This window comes from Triticum aestivum, chromosome 3D, assembly GCF_018294505.1.
Source record: "Triticum aestivum cultivar Chinese Spring chromosome 3D, IWGSC CS RefSeq v2.1, whole genome shotgun sequence".
Lineage (NCBI taxonomy): Eukaryota > Viridiplantae > Streptophyta > Magnoliopsida > Poales > Poaceae > Triticum > Triticum aestivum.
The window spans coordinates 289,932,953-289,947,380 of NC_057802.1; the positions used below are offsets into that span (position 1 = coordinate 289,932,953).

At 43.6% G+C, this 14,428-nt stretch overlaps 1 protein-coding gene across 1 annotated transcript; it reads right to left on the reverse strand.

The window, feature by feature from the left end:
* Positions 1–10,715: 10,715 nt before the first annotated feature.
* Positions 10,716–13,661, reverse strand: LOC123078480 (uncharacterized). Its single transcript, XM_044501006.1, has 2 exons — positions 13,354–13,661; positions 10,716–11,012 (listed from the first exon to the last, which is right to left on the reverse strand). The coding sequence occupies exons 1-2, from the start codon at positions 13,474–13,476 to the stop codon at positions 10,902–10,904; spliced, it is 234 nt and encodes a 77-aa protein (XP_044356941.1). The 5' UTR covers positions 13,477–13,661; the 3' UTR covers positions 10,716–10,901.
* Between the last annotated feature and the right edge of the window lie 767 nt (positions 13,662–14,428).

A 14,428-nucleotide genomic window follows, 5' to 3' on the forward strand; every position in this document is an offset into this window, starting at 1 on the left:
GGACATCTTGAGTATCTAGTACTTGGATTATCCTAAGTATCTCATCACTCTAAATTAATATTGTTGGGTTGATAATTAATTTTAATTGGGATTGAGTTGGAGGAACCTTCTCAATGATGTTTCAACTACCATGATAGTTAAAATAAAACTTATTCCTTTGTTGTAGGAAAAAATTGGCTTTTCGCAAAACTATAACCATAGAGCTTTCCACCAACCAAATATGCATGTAGTGATAGCATTATTCTGTTCTTGCTCTACTGTGTTATATTGCCAGCATATTCCATGTGCTGACCCGTTTTCGGGCTGCAACGTATTATGTTGCAGACTTTTCAGGCGAGGAGTAAGGTTCGTTAGGTCGTTGCCGTGCAGCTCAGCTATGCCGTTGGAGTTGATGGACTCACTTTATCTTCCAAGCCTTCCGATGTTATCGTATTAGATGGCCTTAAGCCATATTTATTGTAATAAGTTCTCTTCTGAGACATTCGATGTAAGAAGTGTGTGATTGCTACTCTGTTATAAATCCTTCGAGTTCTGTGTGTGTCAGCATTACCGATCCAAGGATGACACTGAAGCACAGAGACTTGACCGTTTGAGGTCGGGTCGCTACAATCTACGCAATAGATAAACGGATCTTGTCTACATCATGTCATCGTTCTTATTGCATTACTCTGTTTTCCATGAACTTAATACACTAGATGCATGCTGGATAGCGGTTGATGTGTGAAGTAATAGTAGTAGATGCAGGTAGGAGTCGGTCTACTAATCTTGGATGTGATGCCTATGTAAAGATCATTGCCTGGATATCATCATAATTATTTGAAGTTCTATCAATTTCCCAACAGTAATTTGTTTACCCACCGTTTGCTATCTTTCTCGAGAGAAGCCACTAGTGAAACCTACGGCCCCCGGGTCTTCTTCCTCATATATTTGCTTGCGATCTACTTTTCCTTTGCATTTTTATCCAGATCTATTAAACCAAAAATAAAAAACACTTTGTTGCACTTTATTTTATTTGTGATCTATTATTTTAATCTATTACCAATTTCTAGCATCGTTACCCGAAAGGGATTGACAACCCCTTTAACACGTCGGGTTGCGAGGTGTTGTTATTTGTGTGCAGGTGATGTTTACGTTGTGTTGCTTGGTTCTCCTACTGGTTCGATAACCTTGGTTTCTTCACTAAGGGAAATACCTATCGTCTTTGTGCTGCATCATCCCTTCCTCTTTGGGGAAATACCGATGTAGTCCTAGCAGACAGGAGCTTTTCTGGCGCTATAGTCAGAGAGCAATCAAGCCCATCTGTGAAAAGTGAGGAAACCTATGATTTGTTTTGTCGTGCCTCTTCAAAGGGGGAACCCATGATTTGATTTGTTGAGCCCCTTTTGTAGTGAGAATATTTCTAGTTTTAATAGCTACATTTAGTTGTTTGCAGTATGCCTTGTTTATTTTAGTTATTCACAATGTGATGCTCTATATGTGCAACTATTTACTGTGTAGTACAATTTCATCAATACTAATTCAACGACCATATTTGTTTCCTGTTAAGCCTGGTGTAGGTAATACGCCCCCTCTTTTTTCACATTGTGATGTTTAATTATACAATTTCATGTTTAAGCACAAGCTACGTTCTATGCAATTTCAATAGTACCACTATGCATTACAATATTTGCTTGATGTTAAGCCTGTTGTAGCGAGCATATGCCTCTTCTAACGGTTTTTGGTTGTCTGGTTGTTTGTAGTTAGCATATGTCTAGTTTCAATCGCTATCTTTGGTTGTTCATGGTATTCCTTGTTTATCTCAATTATTCACAATGTTATGTCCTACATGTGCAAGTATGGACTGTGCAATTCAATTTCATCAATACCAGTTTCAACAATGCCACTATGAATGACTATATTTGGTTGCTGTTAAGCATGTTGTAGCGAGCCTATGCCTCTTTTAACGGATTTTGGTTGTTCGGTTGTTTGTAGTTAGCATATGTCCAGTTTCAATTGCTATTTTTGGTTGTTTGTAGTGTGCCTTGTTTATTTTAGTTATTCACAATGTGATGTCCTATATGTGCAAGTATGAACTGTGCAGTTCAATTTCATCAATACTAGTTTGAACAATACCACTATGAATGACTATATTTGGTTGTTGTTAAGCATGTTGTAGTTAACACGCATTACCATTTTTGTTTAACAATAACTAGTGTACTTAGACCTGCACAATTCCAGTTTGAATGACTATATTTGCTTGTTGTTAACTGTTAGGCCTGTTGTAGTTAACACACCTTTCCACTTCTTATTTTGCTTAACTAGCGTGCTTAAGCCTACACACTGAAGCTATCATTTGGAGACTATGTTGTCTACCATGGATATATTTGGTTGATGTTTAGCCTGTTGTGCTTAACATGCCTTTTGATGTTGTTACACATGACAATATTGGGAACGACTGATGTTTTCCATCGGGGTTAGTTTCATCACATGGCTTATACAAACTCCCTCCGCCCCATAATATAAGATGTTAATTCATCCATTATTTGACTATATTGGATTTAATAAGATCTTATATAATGGGATGGAGGGAGTGTTGTACTACATCATTGTGCAATTGCAGTTTAGCTTCTAATATTAACCTGGTACTTGTAGGTACATATGCATTGGTAAAGATCTGCACTTCGATCGTTTTTGCGTATGGGGCAATGAGATATTCATGAAACAACATCAAGTGAGGAAACTGATAAAGATTGTTAGTAAAATGGGTCAAAAGATGGCAAATAAACTATTTGTTTACACTTTATTCAAGACAATAGTGAACTGCGGGATGGTAAGTAAGAACTCTGTAGCCTTCTTTTTACTGCCCATAAGGAGTGTTAGATGACAATGTCTGAATCTTCTTCCTTTGCAGTGGTTCCCAAAGCAGTTTACTCAAAATTACCTCTCATACTACATGATCAGTGGACATGCAAAGGTTAAAGTATTTCTACCAGACTGCAATGACTATCTAGAAGTCCTCATAAAGACAGTGAAGGATGGGCGGTCGGCCATCACAAGGGTTTAGACTAGAGTCGTGCGTGCATTCGACATCAAGGAGGGCACAATATGGGCATTCTGCTTCACCTCGTTCGGCAACCAAAATGTCTTTCGCTCTTTCTTTATCGTCTTTAATACAAGTATACAACACTGGTTCATCATTCTTTATTTGGTGCTTATGTAATTCTTGTTTTATGTAATTCTTGAACATGTGTACCTGTCAATTGAATAGGGCATTGGTTGTTGAACCTGATGGATATGAAAGTTATTGCCTACTTCCAAATTCAAATTATGCACAATTTTAAATTGCAGTAATTAAATTAGGGATTAACTACAGGTCACTACGGCGCACACGGTCTGTAAAGCATAACGTGTGTGATATGCATTATAATATGACATGGTTCACGGAGAGAAAACGTGTGCGACCATGCACACAGTTGCCGTTTGCAAAGCGTGTGTGATGTCAATTAATATCACAAACCGTGCGACAAAAATAAATATTTGTGATAGTTGCCTTATCGTATATGCTTTACAGTCATGAACTATTTCTGATGTCGTATGCATCGTAAACGTTGCACCACAGAATAGCATGTGCGATGGTTACCCTGCACGACACTGGTACAACAGTCTGACATTTCGTAAACCTATCTGACACTCGTACGATTATTAACTTATCTTGTTAATTATATATCGCATACGGTTCGAGAGAAGTGAATGTGTGTGATAGTCTCCTTATCATACACCCTTTACAATCATGAACTGTTTGTGATGGGGTGCGCATCTTAAATGTTGCACCACATAATAGCGTGTGCAATGGTAATGTCAGCACACGCGAGTAGCAAGGATGGAGCGTTTGGGATATTCGATATATCCCAAACAGTTGTGTGACGAATCACGTTTGAGATAGATGAGGGCATCTCATACGCTTAGTTCTGCAAAACGTATGCATTCCTACTCCCTATACCTGACGGTTTCTGGGTCATGTGGGAAGGACCCCCCTATCGCACACACAGGCAAGGCGATGGTTTAAAACTTTGTCATGGAAAGGGTTTAAAAACCGCTTGTATAGCAGGTCGCTACACCGGTGACATCATGCACATGCTAGTACTACAACACTTCAAAAAGTGATTCAAACAAATCCAATACATTCAAATTTGAGGAGAACCATGAACTAGGGTACCACCTTCATATAAAAAATGCTATTAAGATAAAAAGATTTTACCAAAAAGATTTAGGTGATTTGGGGGAGATTATCTCAAACAACAAGGGGAGGGAAAGATCTACCAAAGAAGACCTCTATTTGGTGTGGATTAGGGGGGAGCTTGAGGTGGGAAAGAGAGGGGGCCTGGGCTGCCTCTGTTCTTGCGGCTCAGAGGTGAGGGACTGGGATTGGGGAGAGTGACTGGGGTGTGCCCCACACACTCTTCCCGTGGGGCTTAACCCTTTAAGATGGGAATGCCATGTTCCTTGTCACTTTGGACGGGGTCGAAAACATCAGGATCTGTGGCGTTTACCCCTTTGCCATGTCGGACGGTCAACAAACAGATCCAGGCGGCGGGCCAGGGGAAAATGTTGTAGACTTCAGCGTTTCCATTCAACCAAAAGGGCGGGGTTGATGGCGTGATAAAAAAAGGGTCATATTTGATTATTATTTTCAAACGAGGTCGAAATCGTGCTAATCTTTGGCTTAAGGGTCAAAACAGTCATTTTGGCACCTACTGGAGTGGAACCTCGCTTTAGCTTAGAGAAGGCTTTTTCGTGCGACTTCAATCGATAGATGAGCCGAGCCGAATCTCGGAGCGCCCTGGAGCAGGCAAGCGGAGGCCGTGGGAAAGACAGCTGATGGTAAATAGTTTTTTTAAAAACGGAGGCATAAGATTTGCCTCGTCAAATAAATAAGAAGAGTATAGAGTTTACGGTTTTACAAAGCACCCACAAACACGGCATGGAAATTACTCAAGCAAAATGATATGCCCTAGTTTCTTAGCGCCAGGGGAAACCCAAAGCTTGGCCTCCTCTAATATGATGTTGAGAAGGATAGGTGGGGGCACACACTTGTGGAGGAACACCCGAGCATTTCTCTCATTCCAAATGGTTCAAAAGACAAGCATGACAAGAGAGGCCATAGCAATGCCAATTGGGATTATGGTTGTCGGTTCTCTTATCCCACTGCTCGTTGACGGATCTGTCTAGGTGCCAGTCGGAGGTGTCCATGACCGCAAGACCAAGTTTCTCAATGATGGATCTCTAAAGTCGAAGTGTGTATACACACTTGAAGAATATGTGTGCACACATTTCTTTGTTCCTTTTTGCAAAGTAGGCAAAGGCCACAATTTGCCCAACCGCGTTTCTCCAAACGGTCGGTGGTCCAAATCCTATCTTGTAAAGCCAGCCATGCAAGTAATTTAAACTTTTGCGGGTGCCCAAACTATCAAAATCATGCGGTCCATGGGAGAGAGGGTCAAGCCAAGGAATTGAACCTTATATGCGGTGGCTGCCGTGTAGATCACATCATTTGAGTGCTTCCAAACAATATCACATATTCATCAAGATGAAAGTCATGCATAAGCATTCAAAGAGTGAAAAAGAAACAAATGTGATCACCGGAGACAATTGTGTTATGGTTGATTTTGAGAATCCATGTGTTCCCTTTTAGAGCCTCGCGCATCTTTCAATTCTTTCTTTTCGAGGCCTAAAAAATAAATGGTGCAATATCCTTGGGTGTGTGCCCAAGTAGACAAGGGGAGTCCCAAAACAGCGTTTTGGCACCGTCACCCATAGTGATATTAATGAAGGCATAGGAAAACTCAAGGTCATCATCGGTGCAAGGGTTGCCAAATCCCATTCATAACTTACGGGGCTTCTTTCACTTGTACCATAACCATCTTAGACGCAAAGCATCGTGCATCATCAGGGTACCAACTGTTTTTATGGGCTTGCCTTGCAAGGCGACGAGCCTTTCTTCCAGGAGAAGAAAGAGTGGCGATCTCGCATCCTGCCGCCAGGGCGCCTTCCTCCGCTGCCGTTCTCCGGCGGCTCCCCTCCGCTGATGACCTCGGTCGTCGGTGGTGAGGGGGTCGCGCGGATCCACGCATGTGGATTGTTTTAGGCATTAGTTTCTTAGGGTTTTGGGTTGTTCATCGTCATGGCTTCGGCGGTGGCGATGGCGGCGCCGACTAATAAATCTTCACATCCTTCCCCAACGAGGCGATCCGCTTTTGGGGTGAATTTGGAAACCAGACTGTTCAAGCAAGGATGGTGCGGCGGCGGCGGCATCCTTGTGGTAGACCTGTGTCCTCGGGCTCCGCCGTTGCGACGGCGTTTGCTCTAGCGCCGGCGCGGAGCTTGGGAGGTAGTCCAGGAGCGGATACAGATTGTGGTCTGCATCGACGGCATCTGAAAGATGGTGGATCTGGGTTCGTGGTTCGTGGCAGGCATATGTGGTTTCCTCCTCCAACGTCTTAGTTGGGCGGGGGTGCCAGATTTGGAGTTCGGTATCGTGTCCGATATTGGCAAGCCACCTTGGAGGTCCGCAAAGCTGCATATCAACGATGGAGCCGCGTCGAGCTCGGGTATGAAGGTGACCTGTCATTTTCTCCTTTGGTGGCTGCTATGGTGGTGCCAGAGGCAGGTGATGTGCGTTGGTGTCAAGTTCAGAGGATTCTTCAGTCTTGCTTGTATTTTTACTTCTTGGCTGATGTTCCTGTATGCAAAGGCTAGCTTTCTGCTATTTTTTCAGTTTTGTCAGGTTGGTATGTACGTGGGTTGTACTAAGATTTATGATATAAATGAGACATGTATTACCATGGAAAAAAAACTGTTACGGGCTTACCTTGGAATATCCGGGTGTCATGTTTTTTCCGGGCTTGTGTTCGGCTGGAATATGCCTGCCTCTCCATCAGGCTCATTGTCCGTCCACTGATATGATGGACCCACACCTCAGCTTGCTGACATCAGGTGAACTGTGAGAACCTCCCTCTCTCCGCGTCATCGCGCGCGACATGCCCTCGGCTGCAGCGTGTTGACGATACTACGAGGCGTTCGCTGGAGATGGTAGCCAGGGCACGGGCAGCGGTTACGTGCGGGTTGCTGGCGCCTGGCGAGTTGTACACATCACTGTCGCCGGAGATTGCACTGTGCCGACGCGATCTACGTGCCTCGTCCTATAAATTTCTTTCTTTCTGCGGTGTTGCGTCCCGCGTGAAAGCATGAAATTTTCTACTCTACTCGTTTCTTTCTTCCCAATATATACACGGCGTAGACACGGTCATAAGAATGCGAGAGATTCTTCCCCAGTTGCACCACCGCCCAACTGTTCTTTTATTAAATAAAGAAAACAAAAAACAAGAGCGAATATAGCTGGTTCGATTCGGGCATGGGTGACGTCTCCGACCAAACGCCGCCAGGGGCGGGGCAAATTTGATAAATTTAACCTGTGGACGAAATCAAATCACAGAATGAACTGCCCGTGAAACTATTTTACGCGGCTGATCTTTTTGTGTGACGCCCGACACGAATGCGCCACACTATACTGTGCAACGCCTCACAGATAAGCGATACACGCCTGGCCAGCGTTGCATCCCAGACTGTCTAAAAATTGCTAAGTGCAACCACTAGTGCAGCGCCTAGCTCTCAGGCGCTGCACACTGACTTAGTAATTTTTGGATCACACGGGTGCGACGCTGGCCAGGCGTGTAGCGACTATCTGTGAGGCGTTGCACAGTGTAGTGTGGCGCCTTCATGTCGGGCTTCACACAAAAATGTCAGCCACGTGAAATAGTTTCACGGACAGTTCATTCCGTGATTTGATTTCGTTCATAGATCAAATTTGTTAATTTTGCCCGGGGCGGGGAGCGGAGGACGCCGCGAGTCCGTTCCATTCACACACAGACACCCCACGTCGTGGTCGGCGAGGCCTGCGTCAACTCCCAGTACACGTGTCGCGTCTGGATACGTCACGCCAAGTTCTCCGCCATGTTTAGCTCGAATTTCCGACCGTGACGACCGACGACCATGCACCGGTGACGTGGAGGCGCCGGATGTGTCGACCGGGGGCGAGCCGCACGAATCTGGAGGACCGACGAGGCCCTAATCCATTTCCACTCGCAAAAAAGAAAAGAAAAGACGAGGCACTAATCCGGTGTGCTATTTATTCGTTAATTACGTCGCCGCTTACCTTTTCTTAAGAAGAGTCCAAGCGTCTGATCTGATCTGTCGCACGATCAGATCAAACTGAACGGAGGATCAAACGCAAACATCTGCGCGCTTGACCAAAAAGTTGAGTACTGGATTAAAAAAAAAGTGAAGTACTGAACAGGTCGACGGTAGAACGGTAAAACAACCTCATTGCGCATGGTCACGTACACGCAATTAAGTATCAAAACGACCACGGTTACTCTGACCATGCATGATACTACCAGTAGTAAAGTACTCTATTTGCGTCAGAGAAGAAATTAGTAGTAGTAGTAACTGAGATGGATTGGAGTGGAAGGAATGAAGGAGGAACACTCTTTTGATCTTTTCTGCACCAAAGAAGATTTGATCTTCTCCGCATTGAATCCAGCACGCTGCAGTGCAGGTGCAGCTCGGGGCGTGCGTAGTTCCAAGAAGGTGGGGGCCGGCCGGCCACAAGCACAGTATGTAATCATGAGATTTGCTTTGGGAACTGCCGAGAGATGTCACTCCGCTCGACTCTTCCGAAGCAAATCACCTCCGCTCGACTACTCCTGCGATCCTATCTTGTTGGAGTAAATAAGGAGTAAAATTAGATCCAACAGTAACCTACTGCTACTATGTTCGTTCACTGTATGGTTGTCTCATGTTGGCGTCCCGTTCCGTACGTATACGCAACGTAGGAGTGGTCCTGCGTCAGTCAGAAATCGCACACATGGAAAGTGAGAAGCGGAGCATAGCCTTTGCGTAGGGTGGAGGGTTGAATGCGTACCTATATAATGCCTATGCCTTACGCCTATGATAAGGGGGATTTAACTGCCTGATTACTCGAGTTGACTGGTCTTAGCAGGGCCAGATCAGTCACAGCAACTCTGCACGGACCTTCCCCTTTATTATATCCTCCGGTACGCCTCCTTCGTAACCTTATCGGTTCATAACTTGAATGGATCATTATCCTAAACCTAAGGCTTCTTTAATTTAGGATTTTTTAACGGTCATAATCTTTAGATATATTCTTAGCTTGTCCATTTTATTTGTAGGATTGAAACTCGTAGAAACTTTTCATAAGGGATCAAACCTTATGAAAATCTATCATTCATTCAAACCTCTTGAAAAACACCTTTTATTCTTCTGTGATGCGATCGAACAAACTCAAGTTTTGCATAATTTTAATGGGCATGGCATTCCAATCAAGAGTTTTTCTATTCCTGTGTTTAATCCTACCTTGAAATGTACTCCGCGACTAAAAATGAACATTTGTGTAAAGATGAACATTTTTCATGAAAATAATATTGTGCACGTTCAGAGTGCAGGTTACAGCGCAACGCACTGCCGGTCGTCGTCCATGGTTTGATATGGAGTGGCCTTCACCCGCAACTACTCGTGCGGGAGAGAAGTCTTAGCTCAACCTCTTCTTCCGCGTGCAACACGATTAATGGGGTTGTCATTCTTATGACTGTCGCATCCACCCATTCGCAACTATATGAACAACCATCTCGCCCTTCGCTGGTGCCACCACATTCGCCCTGTCTTTCCCCTTCCCTGTTGCCAGCACACTCACCCCCATCGGACACCTTAGTTTGCCTCCACACCGCCCCTATCTTCACCATTCCCGGTTGCCGCCACATTAACTACCTTTCGCCGGCTCAACCTAATATGATGACACCAGCACATCCAACCAACAATATAATTACCAATGGCTCGTGTTATTAGTTTCCACTCTCTTCATATGAGTATATGCAATACTAATTTCTCATTCTCCATCAATAGATGGTTGAAAATTACGCCTTTACATGGCGTAGAACGTGGAGTCGTGGAAGCATGAATTGGTGAGTACTCATACCCTATCCAGAGCTGATATGGTAAGAGGGAGACTTATATTCAACCACACCTGCAAATGGAAGGGTGTGACATTGCACAGGCTGAGAATTTTTTGCCTGGATAGTCCACTATGCTAACAAAAACACCAGGCCTCGAAGACGTTGACAGACTCCCAAGAATGCCAGGAAACCACTGTCATCCTCCAAAATGGTCTGCCAATGACGACATGTTCTTGGCTGACCCTCGCCATCATGCAATGGCCTCACAAACCAAATTCACTCAGCCGCTACTAAAAAACTGAACAGCACGACAGGATTTAATAAATAATACTCACTCCGTCCCGCAAAATAATATCGTTTACAAGCCTAACATAGCTTGGAAAACAATCTTATATTATGGGACAGAAGGAGTAATTGGTAACAAACAACAAGACATGATTTCCTTCATATGATCTGAACCAATAGTTTAAAGATACAATCTCACCTGTCAGATCAAATAAACATTTGCACAAGAAGTTCATATATCAGATTGAGATTTTTTTTTAACATTACAAAATGCAAAGGTAATATATTGTATAAAATTCACAGGAAAGCTGATAAAATGCTCAACACACAGACTAGTAATTGTGTATATAAACTTGCTATATCGATTGCGAACATATTGATGGAAGACAGATCACAAACATAACAATGAGATAGGCTGACTCATTAACGACAAAATTGTTTCTTATTGGTCTCTGTCCATCTCACAAAGCCATGAAGATGACAATGAGGATTCATAGCAATTTGAACAACAAAATGGTACTACAGCTTAAATGCTGCAGTAATACGCATGCAGCAACCACAAATTACATTGGCAGTTGTTTAACCATTGTACACAACCAACGTGCATAATTAATCTGATGCCTCTTTATTAGTTCCTGATTCTTTTCTGTTTTCCAGAGCTGAGATCTGATGATTCAGTGCTTCATAGTGCTTTTCAGAAATTCTTTTGACATCCTCCACCTGGAAGTAAGCACATCAAAACTTAGCAAATATTCAGATGCATGCCAAGGTAGCAAGGTGTGCTGCCTTTCAACTTCATAAATTTTAAGATGTCCTGTCTCATGGGCAGGGTACTATATCATAATGCTCAATTTTCCATTATCACAAACCACAAGATAGGTATAATAGCTAATTCATCACATAGTTGCAACATCTAAATTCGCAAAAAAAGCAGAAACATCACAAGGATCAAAACTACCCCATAAGAGAAGAAAGTTTACAAATCATGAATGACATGATCAATTTACTTATTTGAATGTCAATCCCGGTTGGAAAAGTAAGGGCGCACAATATATCCAGGTTCGGCTGCAATTACTCAAACCACAGGAGCCTCTTTCCATTGAACCTCTTTGAGAAGAGCTTGTTGGTAGTTCATTGCATCCCATACAATAAGTTGGCAAACTAACAAAATGCATCAGGGTATAATGGATGTGAAGTTGTGAAGAAAGCCTCATTACCCTTAGCAGCTAGTTCAATGGTCTAATACATGATATCAAGTACCACAATCACCACTAAACCTGCAAACCATACCGAGACTGGCATGCTATCTCCCACACGATGAATGGGTGATAAATAGTTTACACCCAGTCACTATCATTTGTATTTTTTTAACAAATTAGACACGACAAATAGGTTATGACATCAGCTGAATCTTCATCCTGCCAGATGGACAATTGCTGGTTTGGATGAGAGAGAATAGAACCACTCTTAGAGCATCTACAACATATGCCCTAAAATAGTAACCATGCCCATAAAACTGCCGTTTGGGGCATTTGGAGCCAAAAAAACGCCTCCAACAGATGCCCTACTATATGATGCCCCCAAAAAATTTACATCATGCCCAAAATTTTGCTACAAGTGATGCAAGTATAAGCTGCTGCCCTACAAGCAAAAAAAAAACGATGTGGAGAGAACCCAACCACCCGAAGCGAACATTCACCCTTGCCGCGCCGCCTCACCCCCATCTCCATGCCAGCCGCCTCCACCACCACCGCGACCCCCACGACCGCCACCGTCGACCTGTTCCGCCCAATTTCGGCCATCTGACTGCGCTCCACACCATCGGATCTGACCCCGCCGCCCACCCCAAGCTCCCATCGTCGTCCCCAAGCACCACGCCGCCATCCCCGAGCACCGCGCCGCTGTCCCCGAGTTACCGCTGCCGTCCCCATGCTACCCCGCCATCGGATCTGCCTCCAGGCATCCACGCCGTCGGATTGTCATGTTCCATGTGGCTCTCAAAATTTAGGGCACCAGTTTTAGGGCTGCTGGAAAAGCAAAACCTTTTATGGTGCCCCAAAACCTTCTAATTCGTCACCTAAAACCATTTTTAGGGCACGGAATTTTTGGGCATCTGTTGGAGATGCTCTTAAGCGTACCCCAACTTGTTTGGGACTAAAGGCTTTGTTGTTGTTGTTGTTGTTGTTGTTGTTGTTGTTGGAGATGCTCTTAGTCAATAAAATCTTAAGAGTCGGCCTTATTGTCTTTTCACGCCATCACATTTAATGCAAACTCTTTGTATACAATCAGCTTCAGACGCACCCTATTGTACGAGTTATTTTATTCTCGATACTAGTCTACCAGATGACATGGAGAAACTGAAGTCTAAAACTGACTCTTCTCATCTTTTGGGATTACCTTACAAATACGTGACAAATACTCCCTCCGTTCACAAATATAAGATGTTTTGGATATTTCAATATGGACTACATACGGATTGAAATGAGTGAACAAACACACTAAAACGTGTCTGTATACATCCAATTCAGAAAAAAAGTTAGAACATCTTATATTTGTGAACGGGGGGAGTATATGCAAAGTCATCAGTACATAAAAATTCCTAGCTGAGAACATAAATCAGAAGCACCCAGGTAAATCAGAAGCAAGAATGGAGTTACACTACACCATCCTTTCCATAACAATCACAGTAGTTTTATTAAGAGTAATTTTCCGCGGGCTATAACAAATCATCCTCGATTCGCATCTACCTCCATGAGACCGTTATTCGTTCAGTGATTTCAATTAGGAAATGGAGTTCTGATACAACGAGGCGAAAGAATTTAACACCAGATAATTTGATTAACCAGCAACATCGCATCCAGACAAGATCACGATACATCAGAGATTATAGGGAGCCGGCAAAATTGTCTATATCTAACCGTAAAGAAATGGCTACATCAAATCGGACGCTTTACCGATTTGCGCAAAACAAATTATGTTGATTAACTAGATCAGTCGATATAATCGCAAAAGGAGCCGGCTAAAAGGCGATGCGGGTGCGGGTGCGGGTGCGGGGGCTCACCTGTCGGGCGATGGCGGCGCGGGCCAGGAGGTGGTCTTTGTAAAGGAGCAAGAACCCCACCGCTGAAGCCGTCGATGCACCGGCCGCGAACGACGAGAGCCGCACCCGCCATAGGTAGCCCATCCTGCCCCTTCTTAGTCGCCGATTTGCTCGCCGGAGACGAAGAATTTTTTTATTTTATTTTTTGAGAAACGCCGGAGACGAAGATGACAGACAGCGCCCAGGATTGACGATTTTGCCTGCTCCTCGACGGTAAAGAGTGCTACCAGCTGGGCCTCGGAACGTTGGGCCATCCCAGCCCCGCCCACGTGCCTGAGACATAATTTAGAGAAAGCAAATTGCAATCGAGATCATCTATCAAAAAACAGATGCTAAAAAAAATCTATCAAAAAACAAAAGTATTTCTTAAAAAAACTAAAAAACAAAAGTTGCAATCGATGAGGGGGAAGCAAAAACCAGGAGTAGTCCATTACAATAGAATAAGGCCCTATTCAGATCCTCTCCGCTCCACAACTGCAGCTCCCGGAGCGAAGGGAGCAGCAACACAATTGCAGGGATTGGCTCAAACCGAGCTCCACACGCGGAACAGAGTTTCGAGACTAGAGAGCTTCCGAACAGGCACTAGGAGTATAGGAGGATGCACATATAGGGTTTACAGGGTCACGACGTGGAAGAGTGTGGCGATGGTGTTTGGGAGGAAAAATATAAGCAATTTGGCAAGTGTGTGATAGCACAGAGGAGGTCCGTAGCCTATGTACTTATTTGGTTGCCTGGATTGTTTTTGCGTCATGGTTATATCTCGCTTACCGAGAAATGTAACATGGCCTCGCCTGAAGCTTCCTCAAATCGCTAAAGTACTGGGTGGACTCCGTATGGGCGTTGTTTTTCACTGTTTTGCATAGTTTCTTTCTTTTTGGTTTTCCTTTTTGTTCTTTCTTTTGGTTTCTTTTTGTTTTTTCATTGGTTTTCTTTGCCTGTTTGTTTTCTTTTTCATTTCTATTTGCATTTTCTTTTGGTTATTTTGTTTCTTCAAAGTTTTTTTTATTTTCTTTGTTTTTTATTTTTGTTTTATTCC